Source organism: Mycteria americana, chromosome 14 (assembly GCF_035582795.1).
Source record: "Mycteria americana isolate JAX WOST 10 ecotype Jacksonville Zoo and Gardens chromosome 14, USCA_MyAme_1.0, whole genome shotgun sequence".
Taxonomy (NCBI): Eukaryota; Metazoa; Chordata; class Aves; order Ciconiiformes; family Ciconiidae; genus Mycteria; species Mycteria americana.
Genome location: NC_134378.1, coordinates 2,721,282 through 2,737,528, shown reverse-complemented (window position 1 = coordinate 2,737,528; position 16,247 = coordinate 2,721,282). Strand labels below are relative to the sequence as shown.

The 16,247-nt window shown below is 42.5% G+C and overlaps 1 protein-coding gene across 1 annotated transcript in view; it reads right to left on the bottom strand.

The window, feature by feature from the left end:
- Window positions 1-984: 984 nt before the first annotated feature.
- Window positions 985-16,247, bottom strand: part of AHCY (adenosylhomocysteinase) — a 29,178-nt gene continuing 13,915 nt past the window's right edge. Inside the window, exons 6-10 of the mRNA XM_075517121.1 lie at window positions 13,407-13,614; window positions 12,540-12,627; window positions 11,493-11,610; window positions 5,506-5,700; window positions 985-1,977 (exon numbers count right to left, since the gene is read on the bottom strand). Of these exons, the coding sequence (XP_075373236.1) occupies window positions 1,846-1,977; window positions 5,506-5,700; window positions 11,493-11,610; window positions 12,540-12,627; window positions 13,407-13,614 (741 nt within the window). The 3' untranslated portion in view covers window positions 985-1,845. The remainder of the gene's footprint in view (window positions 1,978-5,505; window positions 5,701-11,492; window positions 11,611-12,539; window positions 12,628-13,406; window positions 13,615-16,247) is intronic.

The window sequence follows — 16,247 nt, the reverse complement described above, 5'->3', positions numbered from 1 at the left end:
ACAGTGATGCTTTAGAGCCCTGGCCAGGGCCTTGCAAAGCCAACAAGATGTTTCAGACCTGGTCAAGCTGCTGGTGTCTGGATGCTTCCCTGACTAGTCCATGGAATCACAATTTTGTGTGCTTAAAGCCTCTGGAGTTTGAACAGGGGCTAAACAACATAAATTTGCATTGGGCTCTCCAGGCTTTTGGCTTCAGAGAAGCCAAAGCCCAGCTAGAGGAAACTAATGAAGAATAAGAAGGACAACACCCAGTCCTTGTTTTTCTATTCCATTGGTTCTACTAAATGACATTTTCTATCATTATTCTCTCCCACATGCAGCTATGTATGACACAAGGTGGCCATCACCTACATTTAGATGTGTACTGCAACTCTGTGTCTGCAGAGCTCAGTGTATATATATAAGTTTAAAGAATAATCCCCTTTGGGATTTGTGGGACCCAAATTCAGTTAAAATTGGTGCTTTTTAAAAGTCAATGCAAAGCAAAGCAATGAAGAGTTGCATACTGAGCAACACCTTGTTTATTCATCCCCTTTTTTTCCTCCTCCAACAGTTCATACTCTACACTATGTTTTAATTGTTCATTGACATCACACCTGGTGCTTGGACATAAATCTCAGAGCATTTCAAGCATGTTCATCATACCAAACCAACTCTTCTTACATCCAGAAACAGAGCTGGCCTGCTGTATAATGTTGACTGAAGAGAACAGTGGCAAGAGAGGACTTCCATGACATATAAGGAGATAAATCTGTGTGGGCAGAGGGTAAGAGTTTTTCCTGTAAGATTCAGCCCTTCAAATATTTAAATAACCCAAGGAGCAGCTTTTCCCAGCTTAAGTATGTGATGCAGGCTAGCCACAGCACTGGCTTTTGCCTTGAGGAAATCCCATGCAGATACATTAAAATTTTCAGTAGCTTAAGGATCACACAAAAGTAAACAAATCCATGGCAAAACCCAAAGCATCTCACTATACAAAACAAGTCAGGCCACAGTCAGATCTTTAATAAAAGCACTTTGAGTCAGTGACAAACAAGATACAGCAGACGTGACAACTCAGAAAAATCAAGTTGGGGGTAGAAGTGTGCTGCTGATGTTTTCAGAGGATCAAACAAGGTCCCTAAACCTAACCATCCCCTCAGTGGCTTCTCAGTCCTTCACGACACTAGAAGGCTGCTAAAAAAAAGTCACTCTTGCCTTACCCCTCGAGTTGGTATGGAAGAAGCACAGAAGGGTCTTTGTTCTGACCAAAATTGATGGAGTAAATTAACCCAGAAAAACACTCCAGCTCTAATCTCCAAGTAGGAGATTAAGTTGACTTTATAGGAAGGAGACCAAGCAACCTATACTCCTCCCTACTTCCTCCAGTTTCACAACATGCACTTCAGCTAGGGCACCTTTGTGGAGAGAAGCCTGACACTGCCAGCCTCCTAATAGGATTTATCTAATTTGAGCAGGACATGGCAGAAAGCATCTCCCTGTAGAAACCATCCCCATCTTATTGGTTAGTCTGTTCAAAGAGGCTGGTCAGCCACATGTTTGACAAGACTACGCATTTTCATTTAGCAATGTTCTGTCCTGCTCCCCTTATTGGGACATTAGAAGCCAATAAAAGGTGCATAGGATCCTTTTCACCATGACATTAGCTAAGTAACCAATTCTAATTCCAAGAGTCAGTGATCTTCTTTCACTAACAAATAAGGCCCTGAAGCTCCCTTGGTAAGGGGAAGGGTTCTGCAGCACTGAGAGGAATATGGCAAAGGGCTTGTTCTCAGAAGCCCAGCACACACAAGAGCTTTGGAAGGTTGTATCCCTGCACTTTGGTCTTTGGGTAGTGCCACCTGCTCAGTATCTGTAGTGGTCTGGCTTGAAGGGCCCATCTCTTGATAAGCCTAGGTATTTGGCCTGCTTGTCACTCAGCTTCGTCAGCTTCACACACAGTTTATCCAGATGAGCAGCAGCCACAGCTTCATCCAGCTGGAAAACAAAACATTGAGACAAGAACATTAGCAGAACAGAGTCCTATTAGTTCATGAAGTCATGATCAACAGTGAGAAATGAATATGTGAAAACCAACAGTAGCCCTAAGAAGGACTTCGACCAAAACATATGAACAGTCAGACAGCTCTTTTCCTGCCAACATACCTCACCTGCTTGAGCACAGAGGCACCTGCTTTGAGCACAGAACTGTGTTCAGATGGAAAAGCCCCATGCTTTTGAGGGAGTCAAAGTTAAGCTTAACTGAGACAGACAATTTTATATAATCAAGCCCATTTCAATCTCATTTACACATTTCACATCCATCCAACAAGTAAAGAACAGAGATCAAACTATTCAGAGATAAGAATATCCAGTTCAGTAGAATGGTAAAGCCCCGGTCATGTTTCCACTACAAAGACACCTGGACATACTAGACTATCATCTTACAATTTAGGCAAGTTCTAATACTGGAAAAAATGCATATCCTTTCCAGATATCCCATCTTAGGGGTACATGGGTTAAGAAATTCATTCCAGAATCACTAATTCAGCAAGGATGTATCTATTGGCATTGTCTTCATGAAGAATAAAGCCAAGGTGGGCTGTAGGACATATGCTCAGAAGTGTCGACATACTTTCTTTAACCCAGAGGTGTCAGGCAGACATGCAAACTCAGATTGAAAAATGTGTAAAAGTTAAAAGACGGTTAAGTGCTACAGGAGACACAAGTAATCATTGCTAGGGAAACAGATATAAGGTAAGTCTAAATTCCAGCAGCACAGGAAAGACTGGCAATATTTTCCCCACACTAGTTAAATAGATGTGAAAGGTTGCAATATGTGAAGGGCAATGAATCAACAAAACAATCAAGGGCCAGATCTTCAGCTTGTGTGAACCAGCATGTCCTAAATGATTCAATAACTAGTCCTAGATTTCCCACTCAAAGGGAGTGTGGTAACAAGCAACTACTCTGAAGCAATCCCACTGTAATGAACCAGGTAAAAAGCTACATCTGTACAGAGTATAATTCACTACAGCTCAACCTGCTCATAGTAGAACTGCCAACCTCTTGAGAACGTGGAACTGCCAACCTCTCTTGAGAGCCAACACAGCCAAAGATGTACAAGACAAAGTTAAAACCATAAGTGGCTGAAGAATGTGGAAGAGAACCATGAAAGCTACCAAACACTACATAAGAGTCAGGAAAATCACGAAAGAAAGAAAAGCTAACTGGAAGGAATGTGTTTAGAAGGGAAACAAGTATTTAAGCTTAGTAGATCCTACCAGAAAAAAAAAAGGAGGATTAAAAATTGAATGCATATCTGGTTGACTAGACTGACATGTGAAGACCTGATAGGTGCATTTCCAGCAAGTTTAAGACAGATTATACCCACTTGAAAAGGAGCTGAGTCCCCAACACTTCCCAGATCAGGTTCTCAGACTGCAGCAGAGGTAAGTTGTTTCACAGCTGCTTCAGCTTGGGGACTTCAAGATTTAGGCAAAAAGGTACATGAATTTAGGTGAAAGTAAGCTGACATTCTTACTTTAAAATCAGATAGCTGAGCATAAGGATGGACAGATTTGGTGCCAAGAACATGCACACAACAGTTTGCCTCGACTTCCAGGAACACACATTGCAGAAATGTGTGCATGCTTGTAATAGCTGTTCAAAGCAATATTCTTGGCGTCAAAGAAAGTGCAATGTAAGGTACTTGGTAATTCTTAAATTTTACATTTGGACCTCAGAGCTACTACACAGAACAAGGAAAGATACTAGCTAGAAAATTATCAGAGAAAGCTCTTCTGCCCATCTTTTGTTGGTTCTGACAAGGCAACTGCTTTATTCTTTGGAATTCTCTATGGAGCACAGAGGGTAAAAAAAAAGGAATTCTGTCACAGTATATGAACCTGAAAAGATCACTGCTGTATGCTCCACTAACATGCAACTCTGTTTGCAAGTAACTGATCTGGGCATTACTTCTCATTTCCAGTTCAAGTATGTTTACTAAAAATTGTTATTCAGGAAAAGGATGAAGCCACATTTTATTAGCAACATTGGACATCATTTTCGAGAGAATTGTCAACAAAACTTTTCCTTTGAAGATGATTATGTGTCAGCTTGCTGATCAACTCCTACATTGTATTTCTGGTTGTCCTGGTTTCAGCTGGGATACAGTTCATTTTCTTTCTAGTAGCTAGAGTGCTGTGTTCTGGATTTAGTAGGAGAATAATATTGATAACCTGCTGATGTTTTGGCTGTTGCTAAGTGGCGTTTACACCGGTCAAGGACTTTTCAGCTCCCCATGCTCTGCCGGGCACACAAGGCCTGGGAGGGGGCACAGCCAGGACAGTTGATCCAACCTGGCCAAAGGGCTATTCCACCCCGTAGGGCGTCCTGCTCAGTACAGAAACTGGGGGGAGTTGGCTGGGGGGCAGCAATTGCTGCTCAGGGCCTGGCTGGGCATCGGTCAGCGGGTGGTGAACGGTTGCATCACTTGGGGGTTTTTTTTGTTTTCCCTGGGTTTTGTTCTTCTCTCATTATTTTCCTTTTCCTTACAGTTTATTATTATTATTTTATTCCAATTATTAAACTGTTCTTATCCCAGCCCACCAGTTTTCTTACTTGTGCTTTTCAGATTCTCTCCCCCATCCCACTGGGAGGGGGGAGGGTGAGTGAGCAGCTGCGTGGTGCTTAGTTGCCAACTGGGGTTAAACCACAACACTGGTATGCTTTGCTTTATCTTTAACAGATGGTTTTGGAAGCTTAAGTCCTTCAGCAAACACTTCATAAGTAAGCCCAAACATACACCTGGCTGCATTCCAAAGGTAGTGGAATTTAACTCAAGCATCTCTTTCAATGACCATCTCAAATTCTCAGGCTTGTTTTGGAAAATTAAAACCAGTTTAGTTTTATAAAAGGAATTTGTGAGTTATGACACGATCCAGATTTTTCCACAAACAAAGAATGCAGAGATAAGTTTAAAGGGAAACCTGGGGGAATCTGTCATCAATATTTTGTGAAGCTATTAGGACCAGAATGTGATAACTGCTCAGGTGCAAATGGAACCCAGATTCTACCAACCACAGTAAAAGCAATTCCTATTTTCACTCCAGCTTCAACACTGCCCCACTAGCCTTTGCTGCTGGACAGGCATGTGAAAGCTTGCTGTGAAAGCTGACATTCAGCAGAAAGAACAAGTTGGTTGGGAGAAGCTCCCTGACCACCCTGAGGCAGCACAGGGCTTCCCAGCACCTTAGGGAAGAACCCCAGGTCAAGCCAAAAAGTGACTGGATGTTCCTATCGCATGTGACAGACAAGTCCCAGTTCTGCACAACAGGTTAGCCACAAAAACCAGCCCACTTCAAACTCAGCATGACCAAAGCCAAGCATTCGCTGAGGGACAGAAGCTCTTTGCAAAAACATTCAGTAGGAAAATGAACTCAAGCACAAATGAAACAAATCTACATGACCACATCTGAAGTTGGCTTCCTTACAAGCTTGCATCATTCTGCTATTCTAACTCACCTTCTTTGGCAGGAAATGGACTCCAACAGAGTATTTATCACTATTGGTCCACAGCTCGATCTGCGCCAGCACCTGGTTGGTGAAGGAGTTGCTCATAACAAAGCTAGGGTGACCCATGGCACAGCCCAAGTTGACCAGTCGGCCCTCCGCTAGCAGTATAATATGACGGCCATTCCTCAGCGTGTAGCGATCCACCTGGGGGGCAAAAAGCAAGAGCAGTGCAATGTCAGGATAAAGAGAGCATTTTAAGTCATGCAAAGCTTGGTGGGCTTTCTTCCCACATCAACAATTCAGCAGTGAGCTTGCAACACAGACTTTGATTACAATTGAGACACCCCTCCCTCAATTTCCAGCCAGCGTTTGTAAAGCCTGTAGCTATTCTAGACTTCACACAACATTAATCTTGGCATCTGCTTCATATTTAACCAGTTATCCAGTTGTTCTGGTTTTTCCACATGCATGTGGTCTCCACTGGCTGTGGTGGGGAGCATGCTGCTAGCAGTAAAATGGAGTTCATATATGCCTAATTGTAACAACTGGTGTGGAGAGACAGGAGAGAAGAGGGAACACCTCTGCATGCAACAGTCCAGAGCCTTTGCATCCAACACAGGAGTAAGAGCCAAAGTCCTCAGCCTGCTGAAACTGCTCCCCTGTAACTCTTCCCACTTCCGTAAGGCCAGTGCTCTACAGTATAATAAACAGCTGTCCTAGCTCTGGTGTACCCTCCTTTGCTCTCAGAGGGCCAAAGACATGGTCCTCCAAAGACTGATTTCCAACCTATGCTGGGGACAACAGGACTCTGCACACAGAATCAAGTCTCAGATGGGCTAAGGAGACAGGTCTTTATGAGAGTGTCCCACACCATTCAAAAGATAATGTCATTTAATATGTGCCGCAACTGTCTGGGCCAGATTGGGCTCCTGCAGCATTAAAGTTAACTCTGCTTCTCCTTTCCACCAGTCGCTAGCTCTTCTCTCCCCTGCCTTCACCCCTGTAGGAGGTTACACTATTAAAGCCCAGAATGAAACACCAATACAGCCTATAAGTTACAAGAGTATTCAGTATTCACTGGTATTTATTGCTCATGTCACACCAAGCACATGGGAGTAGAGCAAACCTTTGGGAAGACTTAAAAGACCAACTTAAAAGACCAACCAATCAATGACCAACTTTGACAAAGGTTAATGCTTTAGACAAGTCTATTTACCTTATGCTGTCATAGCACAGCACCTGTGAAAGACTTAAAAGGGTCCCTCCCCACAGCTGTATTTATACTTTGAATCTCAAAAGTTATTTAACATGAAGCAAAAGACATGCCACTTTCAGTTTTATTCTTAAAGCTTTGCCCTGTAAGTTAAAAGCCGTGTGGGATGAAGCTTTAACTGTAACAATACCATCTTCTGAAAAAACACCTTTGTGCAGGTCTTTAGCAGAGTTGTAATAAGTAAACCAATAGAAACCATTTTGTTAGAACAGGTATTTTGCCTTCAGAGCAGGTCTGTGCCTCCACCTGTCTTCCCCAGCTATGCTTCAGTTGCAGCACCACTTTCTGCTTCTTGGGTTCATATAACAGATTATTATGTTTTCAGCACAACATATGCAGACAGTAACCACCTCAAACAGAAGCTCTAAATAACATTCTTAATTTCTCCTGTCCAAAAGCAGTACAGCAAGGTAGGGTTAGTAAGAATGCTCTCCACTGAGCACTTGCAATATTTCTTAAGGATGCTGGTTCTCCACTGTGGACTATCAGTGACAGTGCTCAGTCCACTCAAAAAATATTGTAAGATTATGGTAGGAAGTAATGAAACAAAGAAGGAAGCAGCCAGAAAGCAGAACACTAAAAAACCCTGAGAACAGCTAAAACATTACTTATATTAAACATTATATTTACAGATTAAACTACTACAAGGTAGCAGGCAAATAGCATTTCAGTTTTGAAGTCTGAATCAGGTGGTTTAGATGTCAAAATATTATATCCATATTGTATCCACACAACTTGCACCTGGACAGCTGTTGGATTGTGCATGCAATCACATACCTTTAGCAATCTGCTGACATGACTCATTCAATGCACAGGGTAACACAGAAAATGCAAATTAATGTCTTTGCACAGAAATACATACAAAATTGTAGTGGTACCAGCAGAGGCTTAAGTCAGTACTGTGGAAACACAACTCATCTGTGGGCAGCTAAACAGGCCGATTTATAAGCTCAAGGAATTGCTACAGAAGTCGAATTCAAGTTATCCAAGCATTAAGTTCCTCTCCACACTTATACAAATGCCTCCTCCCTTTCGCCATCAGCATTTAGCTTGCTCTGGACTTTCTGGCTGCTTTGCTCTTTCCTCCACACCATGATATGCAAATAATTTATTTTCGGAGCCAAAGTTCATTGATCCCACCCTGACCTTCCCTTCCCCTCAAGAGTTGAGCTTGTGCTACGCGTCAGTCTCTAGTCACAGAACGCAGCTGAGCAGGACTGCAGTGCAAACCCATATTCAAAACAACCTGCCAGCTCTTCAGTAATAAGCCCATTTCTTCCTTAACTGTATTTTGAAAGCAACAGATGAGTCAAAAATGGCGCATAAGATGTTTTCCTTTCCCAAGTATTAAACATTTCTTACACCAGCTCACCACTTGTAAATGGAGACCATATGGTATGGAAAACTACCATGTTGGACACTTTCACAATTACTCTGTATCTCTAGCTAAAGTCTAGCAACCCTCAGCTCTGGTATTAATCCTCTGATCAAGAGGCAGATGTCTTCATAGGAGGTTAGAGATTTTTTGCTCTTGTACTATATTCCTCTCCCTGCTACAGGATATAGAAAAAAGCTGCCAGGTCTTAGTAAAAATTTGAATATTTAGAGAGTTAGTACTTGGTATTATGAAACATCAGATACTTCACCCAGAACATTGATGTGAAAAAACACGTTCTTCTAAGGATAAGTGCAAAATCTCACACCTTTAACACAGGACTGACCTCCCCTTGAGGCCCCCAAAAGACTGGGGACAAGATGGCCACAGAAGTGTCCCTTTGATGAATCTGAGCAACCAGCAATGGCCTAAGTGGCACACTGATAATTTCCTTCCCAGATTTCAATGTAAGAGCAATTCTATCAGTTATCGTAATGACTCGTCACTGCTGCCCTAAGAAAGATCCTAACACATGCAGACGAATTCCCACGCTGGTGGTGAGGGACAGAAGCTGCAGGATACCTACTGGGAGCTTGTTTCTAAACCTAAAGTTAATGCATGTCCTGGAAGAGTTAAGCAATTGCAGCAAATTTCTACTCAATGCCTTTTCATTTGTTTCAAACATGGAAATTGGGGGTCTAAAGTCACATTTTGCATCCCAGTTCTGCCTCTCCCCCTGTTGAAATGAGTAAGCTTTTAGGATGTCTATTAGACCACTCCTGCTCAATTGCCCAGCCACCAGGGCAATCAGGCACAGAGAATGAAAGTGAAGACTAATGAAGCTTTTACACAGCAGAACCTGTTCACATAACACCTGCTCAGGAGGTACCTCCTTACCTTGTCATACAGGTCTGAAGTCTTTAGGGACAAGAAATCTAAACAGACACAAAATGGAGCATAGGGGTATACCACTAGCACAGTGTAGCTACATACAGCATTAAATACACCAATATCAGCATCCAGCTGAAGATTCAAAGCAGTTAACAGTGCTTCAGATCACTGCTAGAAGTCAACAAAACCAAAGTACTAACCTGAGTCAGAGACTAGCTTTTATTGGGCTTGGCCATGTACACATCTATAGGCCATCCTCACTTCAATAAAGCTTTGAAGATGTGGAATGGCCACGTAAGATCAGATTTACCTCTAGGTACATCCCATCTCCAGTGGTAACCTTACCAGATGGGTAAGGAAAAGTACAAGAACAGCCCAAGGGTAAAGTGCTACTTCCCACAGTAAATCCCCTCAGCTTCAGCTATCTGTGCATCAAGCTGAGACAGAGGTGGTCCACTCAGGGCTGTCAGAGACACCTTTTACAAACTTTAGCTAATTACTTTTAAGCAAACACGCTTGTGGCACCCACAGCATGCTGGGCAGCTATTTTCACAGCTTTTGCTCTGTGAGCAGGTATCTCCTTTGCATCATTCCGAACATTCTGCTTGCAACAGCAGCGATTTATATAAGAGACCAGAGAGATTCAGGGTAGGAGGTAGGTCTTCAGCATTAAACCATATGGATGACCTTTCCATCCTTTTGAAAAGGTAATATTCTGTTTTTAACCAGAAACTTGTTAGTTTTCATACCTTGGACTAGACTGCATCTCATTGCACCTAATACATCTGTGACACACTGGATCCTTCAATACAGAGTATATAAAGAAAAAGGGACTACTACCTCTGCCAACAGTGACACAATTTTTCATATGGACTTTAAGAGCCACATTGAATGGCCATGTGGAGGTAGTTTGTATGTTACCATATTAACATCCAATTTAGCCTTCAATAACGTTTACTTTTTGAGCAGTCCCAGTTTTAGTTTTAAAACCCAAGCCACTGGAAAGCAAGCAGCTAGCTGCAGGCTCCTCTAAGACATGAGCTGTTGAGCAAAGTCAGCCCCACACTAAGATCATGAGCAAGAACAGACTTGAATGCACTGAGAACTTGAGGGTATAATTTCATACCTAGTTGAGCCCATTTAGACTGTCCCAACAGCAAACAGAATACTGAAAAGACTCACACAACTGCTTAGTAAGAATTTGATGTGGGTGGCCAGTAAGCCACAGGGGAGTTATGAAAATTGGAAGGGCAGATTGAGATCTATTAAGACATACGCTTGGGTGTGGTGTTTTTAAAAAAGTAGAAAACCTGTCCCAGAATCCTGCTATCAGCAAGCACACTCCCTCTTTAAAAGGTAACCAGAAGTCCCATGCCAAATCAGACAAAGCCTGGTTTGCTTTATGTGATGTTCTCCCTCAATGCTGGTGTTACAAAACAGTTTTGATTTAGTTTAGTTTCTCTGCTTTAGGACACACAGATGAAAAGCTGAAATTTTTAGATCCCTGTTTTCCTGTGTGGCTACAGCCACAGCTTGAAGTAAATACATGGTGGGAATGCAAGCTATGCAAGGATAAAAACATCTCACCTTGTCTGCCCACACATAGACACATGGGCTACACAGGTTTCTAAAATGAAGCCACTAAATCTGGAAGAGAACTCTGAGTTTGGCAGAGCTCCAGATAGGCTTTCCTGAGGCTTCAATCTCCAAGTGAAAAAATGTGTTGGAAACAAAGAGGTGTGAATTTTTTTCAAACCTTGACAGAATCCCAGAAGACATTCCCTTGCAATTCACTCTAATCCTGGTACCCTGCACCAGGACCAAGATTGTTCCAGTGCAGAGCAGTAGATGAGCAAGCAGCTTCCTGAGAGGACATTCAGATCAGCCACCAGGCAATCTATGGGCTCTGTTCCTCAGACATTTTATACAGTCTCTAATGGTCTGTTCTGTATTCATCATCTAACTTGCTTCTTGAAACAGAGCTATGGCATTGTTTTCAGCTGGAGGGCTATCAAAGAAAGCACATTTCCATACCTCCTCACCACACCCCAAACAAAGCTGACTGCCTGTATGGAATGAACTTGATGCAATTAATTGTCTACACAACCACCACCAAGGGCTAGGCTCCTGTTTGTCAAGGAAGGAGGAACACATGGAGAAAGATGCATCCATACCAGGCACCTCTCACCAGAGACCACACTGTGCACTTGGGCACTGGCTGGAAACAATTGATTTAATACCAACACATGAATATGACATGCAGCTTGTTCCAGGTTAATCGGGGAACTGCAGAGCAGAATCTCCATTCTGATCAGCCCAGAGCAACACTGGCTTCCAAGAAAGCTAGAAACACAAAGTACCTGAGGAGAAATACACCCCACCCCCCCTTTCTGGAAACAGACACCAAGTAGCTATTGCTTCTTTCTAGCAGGAGAGCTTGTGCAAGGGCTATCTCACCTGAGGTTTAACATTCACCGCCTCTACTGCATTTTCATTCAGCCACTTTGCATCAACTTCCACATCAAAATGGCCAATATTACACACTATGGCATCATCCTTCATCTGCTCAAAGTGCCTGCAAAAAAAAAGTTATATCAAAAGTTAATGCACAAAAAAATTTTTCTTCAGCATCAGAAGATGCTCTGGTCCATAGCTCTGCTAAAGGAGAAAAGTGCCTGGCTCACTGACCGCATTTGACTCTCACAAGATGTGTGGGTCTGGTAATCTTCCAGGCATGTGAAGTCCACTGGAAAAAGCTACCAAGCTTCTAGGGAAGGACACCTCCCAAGGATATAAGAGGTTATTGGAGAGAAAATATCTTCCCAGTATGGAAAGTAAAACTATTTTGTTTAATTGGTCAAAACTGAAACAGCTGCAGTTATTACCTTTCCTACACAGAAGAAATGGTTTTCTTCATGACTTTAAAGTTTCTAGTAGAGACTAGACTAGAGACTAATGGCCTTACGTCCTCTCACTTGCTCTGATCTTCCCCTACAATATGTACAATCATAATGGCAAAGATCGGAATGAGTTTGTGTAGAGTGGAGGGGCTATAAACTGAGATCTAAGAAGCAATAACAAAAAACCTGCAGGGTAGTTTGAGAACAGGTTGGTTCCAAGTCTGCTATGTGTACTCATAGATGGAATCACTTTCAACCATTACTTTTTAACCTTTACCTACCTCCTCTTCTGTTCACATTTATCTGTCCTAACACGGAATTTAGCCCTGATGCTCTCATTCTCCAAAAGTCTATCCATCCCTCTACATCTTTTGTTTCTCCATCATTACATGCTATAAGACAGGAACAACTGCAATGTGGGAACACCCAACAGAACTGAAAGACCAAAGCCCTGATTTCTCACTAAATTGATACTAAATTCTGATGTCCAGAAATGAGACTGTGTGCTAGCCCTCACCATACTGCTGACAAGTTATGACTGTATTAAAAAAAAAAATCTAACTGTACGGGTATGCTTTCACTAAAGCAAGTGGCTAGACCATACCTGCCCTGAACAATGTCAGTGCAGCCTGTGGTGGTAACAAAGATATTGCCTTCTTTGCAGGCCTCCTCCATGGTTGTAACTTCATAACCTGAAAAGAGAAAAAGTTATTCCTCTACCCAACCACCAGCACTTATTAAAAAAAATGGGCTACGATATTACATGTAGAAAAGTACAGAGAAAGAACGAGTAAGAGAAGTCTGTGCCAACACCTGACCTATGGAGGATGCAAGGCAGCAAGCATACTTGTCTTACTAAATACCAACGTATTTATGGATCTATGTCCGTAAGTGTAGTATATGGCACAGCACTCAGACTGGATTCAGGGGGTCAAGTTTGCAAAGGAAAGTGCACCCACAACACCTGCAGGTTCTAGTCAGGTATGAGTAGAAATGGGATAAACTGGTACTAATAAGCATAGTTACATGAGGCACCCACAGAAGAGAAGGAGCACAGCTGGAAAGGCAGAGAGCATGGCATTGCTCTCCAAAAACATCTACTGAAGGTAAGGCCTGCTGTTTTACTGTGGAAATATTCTAGTCAAGTCTTAAACCCACACTGGAGGTTAGAGTTGCATAACTCGAAGATCATGAACCCATTCAAAACCAGGCTTACAGCATTATGAAATGGGGGCCTTACCTCACTATGGCTGCTACCTCCTTGACTCCAAACACATCTTCAAGGCCTATACTAATAAACTCCTTCCCTAACTGTAAGGAAAGAATTCCTACAGTTAAACCGGAGTCACCTCTACCTCAACAGAGAAAGGCTGAAACCCACTGAAACTTTCTTGGCCAACTATTGCTCTACACTGACATGCAGAGACCCCCATCACATGCATGAATTTCTGCATCTCCTTCAAGTTCTCACCTTCCATGGCTGCCTGCAGTGCGTTGATGGGATCAATTTCAGTGATGATGACTCTGGCTCCAAAGCTCCGCAGGGCCTGAGCGCAGCCTTTGCCCACATCACCGTAACCTGCCACGACTGCTACTTTTCCAGCAATCATGACATCTGTAGCACGTTTGATGCCATCAATGAGGGACTCTCTGCAACCATAAAGGTTATCAAACTTGCTCTGAGGAAGAAGAAGGAGCAGTTTCAGAACAGACAAAAGTCACTCAAGTAAAAATTCCTTAGAGAAACAAAAATGGACTTATATGCAAGTACTACAAACCAGGAGGCTGACAGTCAGCTAAGTACTTTAACCACAGGGAGGGATGGGAAGAAGATAACCTGGTTTGATGTTTTTATTTATCCAGTTTCAATCTATATAGTTATACCAGATACAGGCTTCAGCACACCCCTGGTGAGAAGCATTTCATAAATATGTTGTGTCTACTGACTAGGGCTTGGACATGTTAAAATCTTGTTAGAGGTAACCTGAGTTTATCAAGTAAAAGCACAATTCTTGCATACAGAGGTAGGTCCAAATTCCTTAACCAGATGTTCACCAGTTCTCTGCTGCTGTTTATCAGACAATTAACTGAACCAAGTGCCACAGGCATGCAAAAAACACAAGCAGAATGTCTGGCCAATTGGTTAGCACATATTCTTATCTTTGCAAGACACATGCACCCTGCAGAAGCAGCAAGTTGCCCGTGTCAACCATGAGAAATTGGTTCCTGCAGCCCAGGAAGATCAAAATTGCGTCTTCCCGCAGGAGGAGTTACACTAATACTGCCAGACCTCACCAATGCTCAGATCTAGAAAAATCCAGCAAGTAGCCATTCACAATACCGGTCACTGCAACCAAGAACCCCTGGATTTCACCTAATGCCCCACCCCACTGCACAACATCCTCCTACTGTAACATTAACACATAAGCTTAACAGCCGGACCTCCAAATCAAAATTCCCCTGCTAATTCAGATGTCAAATAGTACCCTACTTGAACATTTCCTAAACTCAGACACACATATTGCTGGACTGATTTTTGTAATGCTCCTTTTTCTCCTTGAGCTCCGTTTTGACCAGGAAGATGGGCTGTATAAACAGATTTGATTATCTGAAGAGTTACAGAAGCCAAGAATTTAAGAAATCTGGCTACCAAAGTTGTGCTATGCTTCCCAAGGCAGGGCTATAAAGAACAAACTCACTATTCACAGCAAAATTCTCATCTCAAAGCCTGCCCTGTGCTTTCTACAGCCTTAGGTCACCAATCATTCCTGCTTTCATTTAACAGAGTGCTTATAGCACTCTGTCTGCTATAAGCAATCTTAAGTCTGCATATCTAGATGTGAGTAGAGGCACTGATCTTTCAAACGGGACCTACCTTGCAGAAATGGCTGGTGCCATCTAGCACGCATAAGATATTACACTTTGGTTTTCCGTCTACAGCTTACAACTATTACATTTTTTATAATAAAAAAATGCAAAGTCCATATATAAAAATGTTGCAGCTATGACTTCAATGCATTATCTGCGCAAGTTAAGAGGTATAGTGGCATACCGCTCTCAGCTAAGAAGCTGGCCGAGGACTAATGTGTAAGAAGTTATACTTCAGATTCGCAAGTTCCTGACTCAGTGCCTGTAAGTCTTATCACAGGCGCATTTGCCATTAATATTTCAGAAAATTTGTGTTACCAATCCTTCAAATCCAAAGCTAGTGCCAGTTGGTAATCCTCCTTTCTAGTCCTCCAGCAGATTTTCCTTGCAGTATAAGCTTTCTTATGGAAGAAAACAGCATGGTCAGATTTGATTCCTCATCACCAAATCCCCCAACTGCAATCAAAGCCTTCCAGGTGACTGTGCATTCCCATGCAGGCAAGGTAGCAGAGTGCCAGATGCAAACATCTGTCCCACCCAAAAATACATTTCAGTGGCAGGAAGGAAGAACAGAACAGGATGCTGCCTGCCTTCTCTCTCTCCAAATACTAATATAGGAAGCTGGCACCAAGTGAAAATATCAAACTGGGAGAGCAGAATTTGTCAGCTCAGTTGTATGTCTTCCTGGAGATGTGTAACTGTGGTTAGTACAAATCTTTTACTACATAAATACCAAACAGTACTTGAAGATAAGCACTTGTTTGGCAATAGAATAAAGTGAGCTCAACCCAAATCAACTCAAGAGGCTTTTTTAGAAACATCTGAATTTCCAAATCTACTAAACAGCATTAATAGTTATTATGCAGGAAGCACAAATCTAGGTGAAAAGGATGCAGAGAAACAAGCTGCTTCTAAGATCAGCTGGATTCCAATCCACTAGCTACAAAATAAAAATGCCAGATGCATCTTTGTAAGCAGAAAGGAGATACTCTTCAGATAGCAAACTGCAGACAAAGCAGGCCAAACAGTGAGAACTGCCATGCTCAATAGGATAATGTTAGTATGGTAACTTGAAATAGATTTAGCAACTAGATTTAAAAACCAAACATCTAGATTTATAAACCTTAAGCACACCTGAAATTCCCACTATAATTCATCTGCATCCAAAAAGCACCAGCACCCTTTAAACACCGTTCCCCCTCATCCCTCAATTCACCAGGATTTGTCTCGGGAAGCAGTAATACAGCTAAGCAAGGAATAAATACCTCCTGCCCTATCCTTTGCAACTGCTGCTCACAGAGATACCTTGTCAGATGAACTGATCTTTACCAGCCACAAGCTCACACAGGTCACGCTCCCTTTTCCAGCTGGTACCTGCCACCTACCTGCGGGCTTTAAGCTACTCAGAGTGAGGACATGCCCCTTGCCACAGGAACTGACTGTA